General features: G+C 60.8%; 1 protein-coding gene across 5 annotated transcripts; it reads left to right on the top strand.

Moving 5' to 3' along the window:
- On the top strand, window positions 1-17,021 carry STK11 (serine/threonine kinase 11). Of its 5 annotated transcripts, none has more exons than XM_006050501.3 (10): window positions 1-1,007; window positions 8,572-8,655; window positions 9,241-9,330; window positions 9,807-9,939; window positions 10,023-10,159; window positions 10,856-10,983; window positions 13,082-13,139; window positions 13,322-13,515; window positions 15,484-15,697; window positions 16,410-17,021. In XM_006050501.3, exons 1-10 carry the CDS (start codon window positions 718-720, stop codon window positions 16,891-16,893), a joined length of 1,812 nt encoding a protein of 603 aa, XP_006050563.1. In that variant the 5' UTR covers window positions 1-717; the 3' UTR covers window positions 16,894-17,021. The 5 variants fall into 5 exon arrangements, with proteins under 5 accessions (XP_006050563.1, XP_006050565.1, XP_025148559.1 ...); XM_025292774.3 differs by having other exon boundaries at window positions 20-1,007; window positions 16,480-16,949; XM_025292775.2 differs by having other exon boundaries at window positions 31-1,007; window positions 15,479-15,697; window positions 16,410-16,550.
- The last annotated feature ends 193 nt before the right edge of the window (window positions 17,022-17,214 follow it).

Raw genomic sequence — 17,214 nt, 5'->3', positions numbered from 1 at the left:
GGGCCGGTGTGTGGGCGCCCGGGCGGCGGCTGGTTCGGACGAGCCCTGCTCCTTGCAGCCGGCGGGCCCCGGGCAGCCCCGGCGCTGGCGGGAGCCGGCCGAGCTGGACGAAGGTGCCCCGCGCGCTCCGGATACGTACCTGCCGGCGTCTCGGGCGCCCCGGACGGCGGGAGACGCCCCCGAGCTGCGCGCCCTGCTCCCGGCAAAGCTCACCTGTCCAGCTCTGGGAGCCCCAGAGCTGGCCTGCGCGGGACCCCGGGCGCGCGCCATGGCCCGCTGGTAATGGACGGCGCGGAGAAGACTCGGCCCGGCCGCGTCCGTGTTCGTTCGAGGGTCTAAAGTCCCTGGAGGATGACCTAGCACTTCCCGGCCCCACCGGCCTCCCGAGGGCCCCCGTGGACGCGCCTGCCCGCCCCGAAGCTCCGAGGTCGGGCGGCCCCCAAACTTGGGACGCTGCGCACGCCCGGCTGCCCGGGCTCTGGACCAGCCGCGCCTTTTGAACTTAGGTTCAGTACAATCGTTTCTTTTCCAAGAGGGTTTTCCTTTATTATTATTTTTTTTTCTTTTTCTCTTATTTTTTCGATTTTGTTGACTTTTAATTTTGGAGAAGGGAATTTTGAGGCGGGGCGGGGGGAAACAAAAGGAAGAACCGCTCCCCGCGAAGTTCACAAAGGGGATAAGGGACCGCCGGCCGGAGTCGGAGGCCTGGAGTTCAGGATGGAGGTGGCGGACCCGCAGCAACTGGGCATGTTTACAGAGGGCGAGCTGATGTCGGTGGGGATGGACACATTCATCCACCGGATCGACTCCACCGAGGTCATCTACCAGCCCCGCCGCAAGCGGGCCAAGCTCATCGGAAAGTACCTGATGGGGGACCTGCTGGGGGAGGGGTCGTACGGTAAGGTGAAGGAGGTGCTGGACTCGGAGACACTGTGCAGAAGAGCCGTCAAAATCCTCAAGAAGAAGAAGTTGCGGAGGATCCCCAACGGGGAGGCCAACGTGAAGAAGTAAGTCCGGGCTTCCTGGGTGGGGACGCGCGCCGCTGGGCGGCCCCCTTCTTCCCCCTTCCCTCCCTTCCTCTTCCCTTCTCCTCTCGGTTACTTTCTTCCGTCCTCCGTTTCCTTAAGCACCCGAGTCGACCAGCCAGGGAGAGTCGTGGGCAACTCTTTGGGGGACTTGGGTGAAGTCAGGATCGCTCGTTGCGGCTGGGCGTCCTGCTCTCTCAGCCTCGGCGGGGCCCTCGGAAGGGGGCGCCCCTCTCCCTCTGTGCCCTCTTAGCCGTCCGGAGGGCTCAGGTACCCGGCGGAGGCGGCCAGCGTTGGTTTGGCTTCGGAAAACCAAAAGCAGTTGGGTTCGGAAAGGGCTCTGCCTGCCGCCAGCAGGTTTCCTCCCAGCGTGAGGCTGTTACTAGGGCCGGGACACGCCATTTGTTTACCCTGTTGGAGGCGGAGGCTGCGGTTGCCAAAAATAATTGTTTGCACCGGTTTATCAGTCTGCAGAGGGGAACTTGGCCCTTTCTCACTCGCCTGGGATGTGCCACAGGACACATCCACGACTTGCAGGCTCTGTGGCTCCTGAGAAGTGGGGGTCGGCTTGTGTCCAGGCGAACTTTTTACACAGATTTTTTTCAGGCGCCTGTCTGGCCATAGGCATCCCCAAGGCGGTGGGAGCCCTGCCTCCGTACTTTATGCTGGTTCTGGGAGGGTACACCCTCTCCTTATCTCTGCTGCCTGGGGATCCCACCCTACCCTAGCCCAAGGCTTTATCTAACGGGCCAGGCGGCAGGACTGGCTGGTGACCTTGGCCGGTCCTGGGAGTGCTGCTCCCTGATTACTCTCACCCCTCCTCCCAGCCCCCCTGCTCTCCGGGCAGTTTGACAGTGAGCGCCCAGCTGCTTCTGTTTGCTGTGGGACACCTGGAGAGCAGGGCAGTGGGGCCAGACTGGCTGCAGACCGTGCCCCAGCCATGGACCCCCCCCCCCCCAGCAATGGCAGGACCAGGCGTCTCAGGGCCAGCCCAGCCAGTTCTCTGTGCCCATCTGCCACCTGCATGGTGAGGGTTAGGCAGGGGCCACCAGTGTCCTGGGTGAGACAGTCCAGGGGACAGTGGGTGCCAGTGCCCTCCTGCAGGCTAAGTTAGGCCACACTTCTGATCCAATCCTCACTCCCTGTTTCTCTGAGTCACCTTTTCTTCTTAATCCAGAAGTGTATGGGGAAGAGGTGACCCTCGGGCTACCAGTTGGCCACCACTGTGGTTTGAGGGCCAGTGGGCTTCTGGATGCTGCTGGCAGAAAGGGAACCCCCCCCCACACACACACATTCTCTCCAGGGCTGGTCCTTGTCCTCCTGGCTCCTCTTAGGCCTCATCCCTTGGTCTGTCCCAGGAGTGGTGTGCTGGACTCTTCCAGCCTGGACAGGCCCTCCTGGATGAAGTTGGCGCAGGTCGCCCTAGTGTCTGGTGCCTTATGCTCTGCTGCATCCCAAGCTGGGAGGGGCCAGGCTCATTTCCAGCACCAATTGATGTTTGGTTAGGGCCACCCCAGCCACTGCTGGCCATCCCGGGGGCTTCAGAGAAAGTGGGGCACCTGGAACATCTGCACATGCCCCACCCTGAGATGAGGGAGAGGTGTCAGGTGGGTGAGTGCCCAGTTCTTCCACAGGGTGATGCACACCTGAGGTAGCCCCTCCCCATCTGCAAATGTATGTGCCCAAGGTCAAGTTACAGGGCGATCACCACACAGAGATTCCCTCCTGCTTGGCCATCCAACGGAAGATCACGGCTCCCAGTTCTGGTTTCCTGAGCCATCAGCTGTGGTCTCTGGAACTGTGGAGACAGTGTCCATTGGAGGAAGCCTTGGGGAGACTGAGCCTGGGGAGGCAGGGTGGTTGGCATCCACAGGGGCCTGGGGGTCGCTGTGAGGTGCCACAGCTGCAGGGTCGGGCCCTTTTGTCCGTCTCAGCCCCAGAGGCACAGGTCTTCCCCTCTCGGAGCTCAGCTCTGGCCCCGTGCCGGCCGGCCACCTGCGGGCTAGTGAGGGGAGGGCCTGCTGGGTATGTGCCTTCAGGTTAGAACCCCCGTGCCTCCTTCCTGAATGTCATGAGGGCGAGCCCTGCTCTGAGTGCCCTGTTCCCTTGTCCTGAATCCTGATGATATGTGCTGGACTGCTCTGTGCGGGCATTCAAGCAGGGCCCCAAGATCCATGCTTCTGGGTCAGCCTTGCTGGCAGGCAGCTACAAAGAAGAAAAAAGGCTCCTTTGTCTTGGAGAGACTTAATAAACTCAACTCCAGACTCTTCTCATGGAGTGAAGTGTCCGGAACTTTCCAGACAAGCCTCAGGAGTCCCGCAGCTCCAGTTGGGATGGGACGCATTCCTTAAGAAATGCAGTGTGTGACAGAGGAAGTCTCCCCTCCTGTGGCTCCTCCCAGGAGGGCTGCTGTGGTTTGTGCTTGTCCCTCTTTGTTCTTTATGTGTGTAAGTCACTCAGTCATGTCTGACTCTGCAACCTTATGGACTGTAGCCTGCCAGGCTCCTCTGTTCGTGGGTTTTCTACTGGAGGGTATTGCCATGCCCTTCTCCAGGGGATCTTCCCGACTCAGGGATGGAACCTGGACCCCCTGCATTGGGAGCTTGGACTCTTAGCCACTGGACTGCCAGGGAAGTCCTGCTAACTTGTTCTTGTTGTAAAATAGGAACATTAAGAAAAGCATCAAGAAGTGAAAAAGAAAGCAGTTGTCGTTTTAACACTGACACCTTCGAACTTCTCTTTACCAATCCAAGGACTTTTTAATGAAAAGGGTCATTTTCCATGTAAGTTGTGTCTGCTTGTTTTTCTGGTCAGCCACAGAGGCCATGCTGGTGCCTCCCTGGCCGGGGGCAGCCCTGGGGCTTCATGCCTGTACAGATGGTGGGTATACACCCCTCTGCCCTGACCCCTGGGAGGGCAGGTGGGCCCAGCTCACAGGATTCTCACCTGTCACAAGGTCCTATTCTTTGTGGGCTTTTCCATCAGCTGTTGAGAAGCAGGGACAGTCTCCGTGCTCCTGCCCCACGTTCCCTCTGTGAGACGGCAGCTCAGGGCCTGTGCCTGCTGTGTGCCTGATGCATGTGCTCGGTGAGCTGTGCAGAGCCGGGACTGGCAACTTGGGGCCCTGCCAGCCTCCTTCCTTATCAGCGTTCCTGGTGCTCCTGCCTTGCGTCCTGGCCCAAGTGCCCAGTGCTAGTCTCCAGGCCAGCAGTGGTGACTGGTGGGCTCTTGGACCCGAGAGTGAGTATTTGGGATTGTAGCCTAGCCTGGACTTTCCTGGCCCTCGTTCCCATCCCAAGTGGCCTCTGCCAGGTCCTGGCATCTGCTGGTACCCCCACTATCCAGGTATTGGTAAAGCTTCCTCCCTGAGGCCACCTGTCATCACTAGGGCACAGCTGCTCCTTGAAGCACCCAGGATCTCATTGCACGTCCTGACTTAGGGGTGACTATATGCAATGGAGCCCAGGGGCCATAGGGACAGCCCAGGCTAGGGCATGGGGGACACTGGCCCCTCACCCAGAAGCCTGTTGGAAGTCACAGCCCAGTCGCCCATTATCATGTGTCTACTACACAGCTGGAGGTGGCATGTTCTCTGAACAGCTTTAGTGAGACACGTTTTACATGATTTGAAACTCAGCTGTGAGCAGGTAACTCAGGGTCAGGTACTTTCCTGGAGAGTGCGACCACAACCTTTCTCTAGTCCGGAACAGTCCATGTCCGAAAAGGAAGCCCCATCCCTGTCAGCAGTCACCCCTGCTCCCCCTCGCAGCCCCTGACAACCAGGAACCCACTCTCTGTTTGTGGATCGGCATGTTCTGGACGTCTCCCATCAGCGTAATCACACGCTATGTGTTCTGTGTCTGCTTCTCTCGTGTTCTCAGGTGCGTCCACATGGTAGCGAGTGTCAGAGCTTCTGATGCTGCCTGTGTGTGTGTGGGGGGGGATGTGTATCTGATCCCATCAGTGGATGTGTAGGTCATCCCCTCCTGATGGCCGTGTGTGTGTGTGCACATGTGTGTATCCATCCCTATCAGTAGACGTGTGGGTTATCTACTCCTGTTGCCCCTGTGTGTGGACATGTGTATCCATCCCCATCAGTGGACGTATGGGTCATCCCCTGCTGATGCCCATTAGGAATTGTGCTGCTTGGCAGTTGTGCGAGCACGTGTTGTGTTGAACTTCACTTTTCTTGAGTTTCTCCTCATTTTCGTCTCTTGCCCCTCGCCACATGATTGGAAGCATCAGCAGAAGGACCAAGGGGTGAGGGGGTCTTGCTCAGTGTCCCTCGGCCAGAGCAGCCATCACCCCTTCCTTGCTCTCCCTGGACCCGTCAGCATCTAGAGGGAACGAGGTGGCAGGTCCCGGGGCCCTGAGGTGGGTTGCCATGGGGGCAGCTGCACTCTTCTGTGAACTCCAGTGCTTTAGGACCTGGCTCTTTCATTGCCCTCCCCTTGTGGGCGGTCAGCGAGCCTGCCCTGGCTCCACTCTGCTCCCAGCACCACAGGCAGGTCCCTGCGATGCCCGCCCTGAGCAACTGCGGCTGGACCGGAAGGCTTGCTTCCTCTCATTTCACTTCCTGCATCCTGGCTGAGCGCCCGGCTCTCCTCTTTCTTTAAATAATGTTTTTCTTTTTCTCTGGCCAGTGGTGCTATTCCTAGGTGACGAGAACATCTCGGCCCCTGCAGTGCATGTTTCAGGGATCCTCCTGCATCCCCTCACCCATTCGGAGTGTGTGTCTGTGCTGTCTCCGCTGCGGTCCTGGCCTTGTGGGCTTGCAGTTCTCTTCTCATAGAGTTTGACACTGTGACCCCTTCCCTGGTGGTGTTGCCCCTTCCTTGGTGTTGACAGCGGGCTCACTCACATCTCAGGAGGCTGTGATCGTGTTGATTGAGGGCCCTGCATAGGGCCCTCCCTCCAGAGCTGGCTTTCCTGACGGGTTGGGGGTAGTGCTGTCCACTGCCTGGGGGTCCCTCCCGCATTAAACTTTTCCTGCAAAGGAGTCTTGCCCCAGTGGCAGTGGGCAGAGGGGGAGGCTCAGCTGGGTGGATGGTCCCGGGATGGGTACTCATGGCACAGAAGGCAGAACCTGGGCTTGTCCACGCCTGGGCAGGCCTGGGGCAGGCACCACTGTGCTTGTGGTTGGCAGCTGCATCCGAGTTTGGAGACTTTGCACATTGGGACTGGCGGCTGCTGCTTGAAGCCTGGCTGTGAGGCCTGCCTCCCCGAGGTGGCCACGTGTTGGCTCAGGTGTCAAGGGCTCCTTGTCTCCACACGTGGGTTTATGTAGTGTCTCTGGATGGAGAAGGGACAGGCGATCACCTGGGCTGTCCTGTTGCCACAGGAGTCACGGTCTGGGTTGGGCCCTCTTCTGTGTCTCCCCTCCTGTGTCCAGCAGGGAGGCCGATGGGGATGGTCACCTGAGCTGTCCCTATGCCTCAGGAGTTCGATCTGCACTGGGCCCTGTGTCCCATCCCCGCCCCAGCCTGCGGGCTCTCTACTGAGCTTGCCGCCATGTGCCGCTTTCCCCTCTGGGCTGCAAATCCCGTCCCCGCTGTGGGTGCCCTTGCTGGCCAGTTAGCTTAGCAGACATCAAACACTGAGGGAGCTGCCCCGGGACTCCTCCCTGGGGCCCTCTCTCCTGGCACCTCTGCAAGGAGCTGCTTTGTACTCCAACCAGGCAGCACGCGGCAGAGACCCGAGAGGCCTCGTCGTCACTGTCAGGACAAAGGCTTCCATTTGGGCGGCCTGGGGTGTCCACCTCTCTGTCGGATAGAAGGGGTGGAGAACTTAAAGGCAGGGGAGGGGCCCTGAGTCACCACAGTTGAGCTCTGGCCCTGGGGAGCCGGCAGCAGGCTGGGAGTCAGAGCTATGAGATGATGGGGGAAGGAAGCCTGGGAGCACAGGGCCACTGCCGAGGAGTCCCGGTGGGCCTGGAGCGTCTGAGGGGACCCCCAGGACAGGGTGCCCACGGACCCAGTGCCTGGCCCACAGCAGCCTGGGAAGGCCCGTTGCAGGAGTGAGTGGGACCTACTGGTCCACAGTGGGCCCAAGCTGGGCAGGCTGAGGGAGGCCCTGCCAGAGGCAGGCTGGGGAGTCTGCTCCCACCCACCAGGACTCACCACACTGCCTTGTCCCCAGGGACACCCAGAGATAGTGGGAGACATCGTGGTGGTTGTGTCACGATGTAGGGGGACTCCTCACATCAGAGTCTGCTCCCCACGTACCCACAGAGCCGGCACAGCCAGGGTCAGTACCCAGGTGGAGCTGCCGTGTGTGTGGTCCCTGCTCACTCTGGTGGCCAGATGGTGTGAACCCGGGGCCCAGCCTCTGAGTCACCTCCCCCTGCTTCAGTTCAGAGGAGAATTTAGATGTGCATCCTCTTGGCCTAGAGGGGACCCTGGGCAGGGACGGAGCAGCCAGTGGGCTTGCAAGAAGCCACTGTGAAGCTGTGTTTCTTCCTGCAAGTGGAGGGCCTCCTGCACACTGGTTCCAGGAAGTGGGGGTTCTGAGTGCCGGGCCATGATCCGCGTGGAAGGAGGACCTCCACTATGAGGGCCCAGGATCGTGCACTGGTCTGTGAGGGTGGGGTGTGGGTTTTCTGGAATAGGCGACCTTTTCATGAAATGTGGACAGTGGGAGGGGTGGGAGCCGAGTGTCAAGAGGGCGGGCCCTCCCTGCCCTGATGTTCTTATGTATCACACATGGGCTTCCTGGTGAGGACTTTACAAAACCTTTATTGAGGTATTACTCACATATCATGCAGTTTTGTGGCACTTGGTATCTTTTTAGTAATGGTCATCTCTCTGTAGGTCCAGGACATTCCATCACCCCAAAAAGAAGCCCTGTCTCCTCTGTCACTCTATCCCCTCCCCAGCCCCTGACAACCAGGAACCCACTCTCTATGTCTGTGGATCAGCCTGTTCTGGACGTTTCCCATCAGTGGGATCACACCCTGCGTGTCCTGTGTCTGCTGCTCTCACTGAGCATCGTGTTCTCAGGGCCCGTCTATGTGGTAGCAAGTATCAGGGCTTCTCTCCTTTTCAGGGCTGAGGGATGCTCCTGGGTGTGGAGGGACACTGTGTCCACCCCTGGGCTTCCATGCCATGGATGGTGCTGCCATGAGCACATGTGCACAGGTCGTGTGTTCTCAGTCCTCCAAGGCACATACCCTGAGTGAAGGTGCTGGGTCAGTTGGTGACTCTGTTTAGTGTTCTGCAAAGCCGCCTCACAGACCTCCGACTTTTCCCCCTTCACTACCACCGGCTCCTGCAGAGAATCCTCAGGAGCTGCACTGGCAACGGGGTGGGGGTGGGGGTGGAGAGGGCTGTCTCTGGAGTCCCAGCTCCCACACCCCTTGTGCTGCCCCTGTGCACCCTTGCTGTGGTCTCCATGCATCTTCAGTCCAAGTGTTGGACGTTCCTGGTCTTGTTGCTGTGTTGAAGCCCTGCTGGGCTCTGGCAGACCTGGCACCCTCCATGCGGTGCCCTCCACATGTTGGGTGCGGCCGAGCTGCCGGGACTCGGCTGACCGCCCGTCCTCTCTCCAGGGAGATCCAGCTGCTGAGGAGGCTGCGGCACAGGAACGTCATCCAGCTAGTGGATGTGCTGTACAACGAGGAGAAGCAGAAGATATATCCTGCAGGGGGTGGGGAGCTGGGCATGTCCCCACGGGTGGGCGGGCATATTGGCAGTCTCCTTGGCCTTCCCCTCTCCTCTTGAGCTGCGACTCCCAGAGGCCAGGTCTAGGGGCCTGGGGTCCTGCTGAGGGCTCTATCCCTGACCCTTTAGATGCAGAATGACTGGGCTCTTCTCCACAAAGAGGTGTGGCTGGGGGGCCTCGACCTGACCCTGGCTCCCACCCTTCCTCACTCCCTCCCCACCCCCCCACGACTCCAGCCTTCTCTTCCCCAGGGCCCCCATGGGCCTCTGTCTCTCGCTCCCCTTGGGGCTGAGGCTTAAGCTCCTCCTTGGGATGGAACAACCAGGGGCCTTCATGCTAGGCTGTGTGGGCTGAGCCTGAAGGTGGCACAGAGCGCCATAGGAAGGTGCTGGAGGATCTGTGGAGGGGTGGGGATCCACTGCAATGCCCATGATCCCTCCCAAGTGCTCCCACTCACTCCTCTGGTGCAGCCCCACCCCCAGCATTTGTCTGTGTCCCAGGGCCCGTCCTGTCCAGAGCGGGGTGCTTGCTGCGTATTTTCCTTAGCACGGCCCACGTACATGGTGATGGAGTACTGCGTGTGTGGCATGCAGGAGATGCTGGACAGCGTGCCCGAGAAGCGCTTCCCTGTGTGCCAGGCCCATGGGTGAGTGAGCTCGAGCCCCACCGTTACCCCCGCCCCTGCAGGTCACTCAGGGCCAGGGCCTTAAGGGACCTGGTCCTGTGTTCAGAGAGCTTATTCTGAGCACAAGTGAGATGGAAGTTCAAGTGTGTTTCAAAACTCAGGGCTTTGGCGCCCAGTTTGCGACTGTGTAGCCTGGCTGCTGTGCATGCCCTGTGGCAGCCCACTGGCTCCTCTGCACACACACTGCCCTGCATGCCCGTTGCCTGAGGCTGTGAGGCCTCCTGGTGCTGGGGGAGCCCCTAACTGGGCCTCACTGCCCCAAGGCCAAGTTCTCCTGGAGAGTCAGCCCCCAGTTGCTTGGAGGACCAGCTGGCCTGTGGTAGGAGGGGACGGGGCAGGGGCAGTGAGCAGCATGGCTCTTTCCAGGCCAGAGGCTAGGGTGACAGCACAGCCCAGGTGGCTGGCCCTGGGTGGTGGTCACAGAGCTGTGCCCGCAGGTACTTCTGCCAGCTGGTGGACGGCCTGGAGTACCTGCACAGCCAGGGCATCGTGCACAAGGATATCAAGCCCGGCAACTTGCTGCTCACCACTGGTGGCACGCTCAAGATCTCTGACCTGGGTGTGGCTGAGGTGCGTGGGGGGGCCCGGGGCGGACGGGGCATGGGGTCCAGTCCCTGGGGCCATTTCCTAAGGGCTACCTGGCGCTGCCACAGGCACTGCACCCGTTTGCCGAGGATGACACGTGCCGGACCAGCCAGGGCTCTCCAGCATTCCAGCCACCTGAGATTGCCAATGGCCTGGACACCTTCTCTGGCTTCAAGGTGGACATCTGGTCAGCGGGCGTCACGCTGTAAGTGCCCTGGGCCTGGTGTCTTTAGCCCAGGGTCCCTCTAACTCACCCACCCCAGCCCCAGGCACTCGGTTCAGACTCCAGGCCTTCACGACCTGCCCCTCCTGGCAGGTCCCCTATGTCTGGGGAGGCCACAGAGCCAGGGTCAGGAACTGCTGTGGGGAGGGCACATGCACTGGGACCAGCTGTCCTCTTGCCTACCTCGGCCTTGTGCTGGTGTCCCCCTGCGCGAGTCACCCATCACTGTTCAGGCAAGGCTTTCTGTCCTGACTCCTGGGCCTGAGTTCTTAAAGATACCACGAGTTGCCAGTGATGCTTGGCTCCCACCCAGACTGCCTTGCGGGCGTCTATCCCTCCATAAGCCCAGCAGCAGCGAGGGGGCCTGTGTTCTCCCGCCCAAGGCGAGTTGGTGCTGCAGCCCCGTGGGGCAGCCAATGGTCTGGGCAAAGAGGCATCCGTTTTATTCCACTGAGAGCTCACTGACAGGCGTCCCCTGACCCATCCTGTTGGCGCGCAGTCCAGTGGCTTTCCGTGTCTTCACAGTGAGCCAGCAGCGCTGTGTGTTCCAGACCATCGTCCTTACGTCCGATCCCTGCAGGGGGTGGGGGTGTGTGTGTGTAGTGGGGGTGGGGGAGTGTGGCAGAGGCTCCAGGGCCACAGGGCAGGCTCTGACTGGTCTGTCCTCCCGGGCCACAGCTACAACATCACAACAGGCCTGTACCCATTCGAGGGCGACAACATCTACAAGCTGTTTGAGAACATCGGGAAGGGGGACTACACCATCCCCGGGGACTGTGGGCCCCCACTCTCAGACCTGCTCAGAGGTGAGGCTTTCAGGGTGAATGCTAGGCTGCAGGTGTGGGGGCTCCCGAGGGTCTTCCATAGACCACTGGCTTCTTGAGAGCTGAGCCATCTCGGTGCTGCAGCCGCCTGCCCCTCCTCCTCCCCCCCCCACCCCCCTGCACATGGGAGGTGGGCACATCCTAGCCAGGCTTGGAGAGCAGCCCGAGTGGAGCATGGGAGGGGTCGCTGGCTCCTTTGGGCTCTGCCACCTGCCCTGGGTCTTGGTTTCACCCTGTCCTAATTACCCATCCCTAGGGGAAGTAACAGTGAGTGGGGGGGGTCTCCTGCAGGACTTCTTTTTTTGCTGCAGTTCCCAGGCTGCTCAGCAGGTGGCACTGTCCCCCCACACAGGAGCCTGACCCAAGGTGGTCCCCATAAAGCCACACCAGCATCCTGGGGTTTGGCTGAAGTTAGTGTTTTATGTTTTTGTACACCACGCGTGGCTTATGGGATCCTACTCCCTGACCAGGGATTGCACCCAGGTCCACAGCAGTGAAAGCACAGAGTCTTCACTCCTGGACTGGCAGGGAGCTCCCTCGTGAAGTTAGTTTTGATGATACAGCACATCCAGGATATCGCCTGTGTGACTGGTACCGTCCTAGGTCCTCTGCCCGCAGTCCCGGGGCCTTGTATAACTGACCTGATGCTCGGCTTGTGCCGGACACCTAATCTGTGCTTTAGCCTGTATGTGGCCTACAGATGAACAAGCAGCTTCACAGTCCTGCGTGGCTCTGGAGCCTCCTGATGACGGAGTCACACCAGTTTTCTGGTTGTTAGTGAAGGTGAAGTGAAGCTGAGCAGCTGCAGTTCAAGTGCTCTGCAGTGGTGCAACCCAGTCCCGCCCTCCACATCAGGGTCACCCTGGCAGCCAGGCACTGGGCTCCCCGCCCTCCCAGGGTCTTCTTGGAATGTGGGAGGTGGCAGCCCCACAGACTCAGACCTGGCCCTCCCTGCCCAAGTGTTCCTTGAAGGCTCACAGCCCAACCCCCCACCACACACCCCCAGCCTCCCCCAGCTCTAGCAAGGACTGAGGTTTCAGACCTTCCTTCCTTCAACGAGGACTGATGGATTGGAATTCTCTCAGTTTTAAGCTTTCTTTGCTCCAGTGACTCAGATGATGACCTGTTATTGCCTTCACTCTCATAAAACACTTGAAACAGTCCCAAGTTAGGGGGACTTCCCTGCTGGTCCTGTGGTTACAACTGCAAGTTCCCAGTGCAGGGGGCCCTGGCTCGATCTCTGGTCAGGGAACTAGATCTCATGCCTCACCTAAGACCCAGTGCAACGAAATAAATAAGAAGCAGCCCCAAGTCTGGCTGATGAGATGGCGGAGGGCCTTGGTGTCCCTGTCCCCCAGGTCCAGGCAGTGTCCTGTCCTCTCTGCCTGGGCCTGCCTAGAGGTCTTGCCTAGCTGGGTGGCGAGCCTCCTGCCCACAGGTCTTTGGAACACTGCCCCAGCCCTGCCCTCGCTCTCCCACAACAGGGCTGTGACCATGACCTTTCCTCTTCTGCACCACTCAGGCTCAGCTCTGAGTGCCAGCATCCCAAAGTTACACTTCTCTGAGAACAAAGCCACCTGCGGGGGGCGGTGGCTGGGGGGGGCGGGGGGCGGCAGACAGGGACTGTGGGCTCTGCACCCCTGTAGCCCTGCCACCTCAGGGCAGCCCAGCAAGACCTACAGGGCTGCCTTGCCCATTCTGCATGTCCGGGTTCCAGGCAAAGGCCTTCACACAGGTTCTAGAGAGTGTCCCTCTGGAGGCCCCTGGTTCTCCAGCTGCCGCCTTGGGGATTTGGGGTTCCGGCAGGAATTGCCAGTCACCGGCTTTGCTGGCCAGAGCCGGGTGGGCACTGCAGGGTCGACCCCTGTGCTTTGTCTTCCTGGGACGTGTGGACAGGTTCAGGATCCCTGGGGTGGGCTCTTGTCCTGTGTTCCAGCCTGCTCCGGTCTCCTTCCTGACCTCGCTTTGCAGCGGGGGCGGGGCTCCGCTCACACGCGCCACGCCCTCCGCCCCCACCCCTCCCAGGCAGGGGCGGGGCCTCTGCCCGCGCTGACCCCGCCCCCGGCTGGTCTCCTGGCAGGGATGCTGGAGTATGAGCCGGCCAAGAGGTTCTCCATACAGCAGATCCGGCAGCACAGGTGAGTCCCTGGCCCGGCTGGGTGCTGGAGGGGGAGGGTCGGGTGCAGGGGTCTTGCCGGCTCAGTCTCTCCTGTTGGCTCCACCCTTCTCCATCTCTGCGCGCCACGTAGTTCTCTGTGGGAATTGAGGGTGGGCCCGTGTGGGGAGCCATCCTGGACACCCTGATGCTCTGCTCCCACAGCTGGTTCCGGAAGAAGCACCCACCAGCTGAGCAGCCGGTGCCCATCCCGCCCAGCGCAGACTGCAAGGACCGGTGGCGGGGCATGACAGTGATGCCCTACCTGGAGGACCTGCACGGCTGTGCTGACGACGTGGACGACGAGCTCTTCGACATTGAGGACGACGTCATCTACACTCAGGACTTCACAGTGCCGGGTGAGCCCCGATCGAGGGGAGGGCCGGGGGCTCTGCCCAAGGGTCCAGTGGCCCTCTTGGCGCCAGTGCCCTGCTGATGCCTGGCCTTCTTCCCCAGGTGGCGAGGAGGCGTCTGAGGCAGGGCTTAGAGAGAGAGGCCCACGGGAGAGCCCGTGCTCAGAACTTTCTGGAGAGGAAGCTGAGGCCAGGGCCTTGGAGGAGCTCCAGGCAGAGCCCAGGCCCTAGTGTAGCACCGCCCTGCCCGCACCCTGTGCACCGCGGGCTCTCGCTGACCCTGCCCAGGGTCTGAGGGAGGCTGGGCCACTGCCCCGCCACCGCGTCCACGGTTCTGTGCTGCCCCAGGGCTGGTTCCACTGGCTCCGCATAAAGGTCTGCCTGCATCGCATGTGAGGTCCTGCTTGCCTCCTTCTGGCTTTTCGGCCAGGACTTAGGTGTTTTCTGTAGAAAGAGCCTATGTGCAGCGTGGCCTGTGGGCACAGACCCAAACTCCCAGGACATGTCAGGCCTCTGGTGCCCATGGTGGTGGCCGTAGCCATTTCCCACTGGGGTCTTGGGGTCAGGTCAGAGACCTTGCGCTGGGAAACTCGGCCACAGCCCAGTCCAAAGTCAGGCCTCCTGGACCTCTGTTCCTGGCAGGATAGGATCAAGGTGTTCTTTTGGGAGGCACTGGGGCTCTGGGACAGGTGTCTGGCTGGCTGAGTGTGGACCCTGCTGGGCCCCCGCAAGCCCCACTGGGCACTGACTACACGCTGTCCCTTTAGGCTTATGCCAGAGGCCTGGGCTACTTTTCCTTGGTGTGGAATGTTTGTCCAAGAGCAGTTGTCTGGGCCCAAGCTAGACCCCTAGTCCAGAAATGTCCGTATTCCAGATGGGGGACAAGCCTGCACCGGGATCAGGCAGCTGCCCCTTGCCGAACTGCCCTAGGCCAACGGCAGGTTGTGTTGGGGCTGCTTCTGCTCCAGTCCCGTCTTATGATCTGCTCAGTCCTGTCTTATGATCTGCTCACCAGGGTCTCCCTGGTTTGTCCCTCGTTCTGCCACCTACCCTGAGGGGTTTTGCTTGGGCCAGTGCCCTTGGTGCCTTGAGGGCAAGTGGAGTAGATTCCTTACCTGCCGGCCAACCCCCAGCTCTGGTTGCTGTGCTGGAGGCTGAACCCTGGTGGTCTGAGCAGCACTGTGGTACTCGGCGCCCTGGCACCCCCGTCCCCCATTAGAGCAGGCTCCTGACACCCGCCCACCCTGCCATGCTCTTGAGTTCTGACCTGAGTTGCTGCCTGTACACATGCTTAGGGGGCTTCCGGCAAGGTCCAGAGGCCGAGTCAGGCCCCAGATGCTGCTGGTGGAAACTCATTCCTGTGTGAGGACCAGACGGGCTCGAGGCAGCTGTGGTGGTTTCCTGGTATCCATGGGAGGAGGGTGTGCTGTGGTCAGCATGGGCTCCTGCACCCCTCCCTCCCCCACCGCTCAGCAGGCACGCAGCAGGGCCCCAGGACCCAGTGAGGACTGGCAGGCCGTGCAGGAAGGCATGGGGTATGGGAGGCGCCTGAACCTGCCTCTGTGTTCTTTCGTGCCTGGCATGGAGAGCCAGGGTGGGCTGTTTCGAGACATCGAGTCTGGACGCCTGGCTTGAGTACAGCCCCTCGTGTTCCACAGGGCCCAGTGGGCTCTGGCCTTCACCCAGGTGAGAGAGCTGAGGCTCGGGCCCCAGGCCTCTGGTCCTCCACCACATTCCCACTCACCTGAGTGTGGAGCCGCTCTCACAGCTGAACGGGCAGGTGAGCGTGGGCTGGGCCTGACTCTGGTCGGTTGGTTCAAAGGCCCACCCTCCCGCTCCCTGGATGAGGCCCTGTGGCAGGTCAGATGGGACAGGTGGGGGGGGGGGGCCTGGGTCCAGGCAGGAATGATGCAGAGTAGGTGTGCTTTGGGATCCCCAGTCAGCACACTCTGGCCCTCTCCTCTTGAAGGTCAGGTTCTGGAGGAGGAGGCTGGGCGGAGCGCACAGAACCGGGTCCTTCCCAAGGCTGTGTGCGTGAATGGCACCGACACAACCCAGCTGAATACCAGGTCGAGGGCAGAGCGCCGGGCCAGCGCCGCCTCCAACCCTGCCCGCAAGGCCTGCTCAGCCAGCAGCAAGATCCGCCGGCTGTCAGCTTGCAAACAGCAATGAGGGTGGCTGCCTGCAGGTAGGATGGGACTGGGACCAGAGGGGTCGGGAGGGTGGGGCACATCGTGACACTAGTGTCTTGGTTTGTGTCACTGTTCCTGGGGTCTGGGTTGAAGTTGAAGGAAGTCACTTTCTGCAGAACACTGGCTGCTTGGTGTGGGGCGGGGGCTTGGAGGGGTGTGTGTGGAGGAGGAGGGCCCCTCAAGCTGACAGGCTGTTTTGCAGACCCGAGGGACTTGCCTCCTGTCCAGCCCAGAGCTGCTCCTGGCATTGGAGGAGTTTGGGGGTTGGGGGGGTGCAGGGGGCTGTGCTCTGACTGAGGTGGTCATTTCTCCCTGTTCCCTCCTCCCAGCCCTGACCACCCAGTCCACAAAGGGCGTTTTGGGTGGGCCTCACAGGTGCTTGCACCCTCATTGCCACTCAGGATATGAGCAGTGGGGTGGAGGCCTGAGGGTCCAGCCCCTGTCCATCCATGCCCCCTCTCCCCGGGAGCTGCCCCTGAAATGGCCCCCACAGAACTTACCTGCCAGTATTAGAAGCGGTCAGGTAGGGTAGAAGCTCTTTGCAGGGAGGCTTGGATCTGTGGCACAAGGGCCCTGCTTAATCCCACCAGGTGACCAGAGATTCCTGGGGTGGCCCCTTGAGGCAGCGCAGCTCTCCCTGGCCAGTGGAGGTGTCTGACAGCACTGTGTGACTAGGTCTCCATTTCCCCACCCTCTGGTGGGATCCAGGGAGAGCATGCTGCCTGTGACACAGGACCTTGCTTGGCCCAGAAGTGACCCACCTGTGTCCTGGTCTCAGTCCGTCCCCAGGAGCCCGGCCTGGTCCTGCTCAGTCTTCCCGTCGACAGCTGGCCTGCTGCCCACCGCCCAGGAAGGCTGCCACAGCGCCCTCCGTGCTGACTGCTCCTCTGGAAGCCAGAGGGTCCTGGAGGGCTGTGGCTGGGGGACAGCAGGGACTGGAATCTGGCCCTCCCTCGGTGGCCGGTGGACACGACCTCCTGCTGACTGCAATCCTGTGCTGAGCCCCTTCCCCCAGCTAGGGGAGGAGGGAGAGGGCCCGGCGTGGCCCCATGCCAGCCTTCGCCATGCACTTTACGTTGAGACTACTGGTTCTCGTCCACCCCAACTCCTCTTTTTACTCTGCCACTGGTTAGCACCTCCCACACCTGGTGATGTGTTCATATCAACCACAGCCGCAGCGGGATGGGCATGACGTGCAGGCCTGCTGACCCAGATGCATGCCCATGCCCAAGGGAACCAGGCGGCCTCCTTGTGTGTGTTGTTTGGTTGGTTCCTTTTTATTTTTATTTTTTAAACAAAAAATAAAACAGGTGGATTTGAGCTGTGGTTGTGAGGGATGTTTGGGAACTATGGGTGGCAGCATGCTGTCAGGGGATCTGAGCCTGAGCCTGGGTCCCTTTGTGGGTCCCACAGTGGAGGGGCTGGCCGGGCTACCTGCTGGAGACCTGGGCCTCCTAGGCATATTTGCTTCTAGCCATGCTGGATCTCTCTGCTCTCAGCGGGAGCCCGGCCT

The sequence above is a fragment of the Bubalus bubalis genome, chromosome 9, assembly GCF_019923935.1.
Source record: "Bubalus bubalis isolate 160015118507 breed Murrah chromosome 9, NDDB_SH_1, whole genome shotgun sequence".
Lineage (NCBI taxonomy): Eukaryota > Metazoa > Chordata > Mammalia > Artiodactyla > Bovidae > Bubalus > Bubalus bubalis.
Note: the sequence above shows the minus strand (reverse complement) of the source record. Positions and strands in the feature narration are given on the sequence as shown.

What these genes read in the sequence shown, in the direction of transcription:
- STK11 (XM_006050501.3), top strand. Translation starts at nt 718, where the DNA reads ATGGAGGTGGCGGACCCGCAGCAACTGGGCATGTTTACAGAGGGCGAG. An exon ending in TCAGGACTTCACAGTGCCGG is followed by an intron (nt 13,516 to 15,483) that starts GTGAGCCCCGAT and finishes CTTGAAGGTCAG; the next exon opens with GTTCTGGAGGAGGAGGCTGG. An exon ending in ATGAGGGTGGCTGCCTGCAG is followed by an intron (nt 15,698 to 16,409) that starts GTAGGATGGGAC and finishes GGTGGGATCCAG; the next exon opens with GGAGAGCATGCTGCCTGTGA.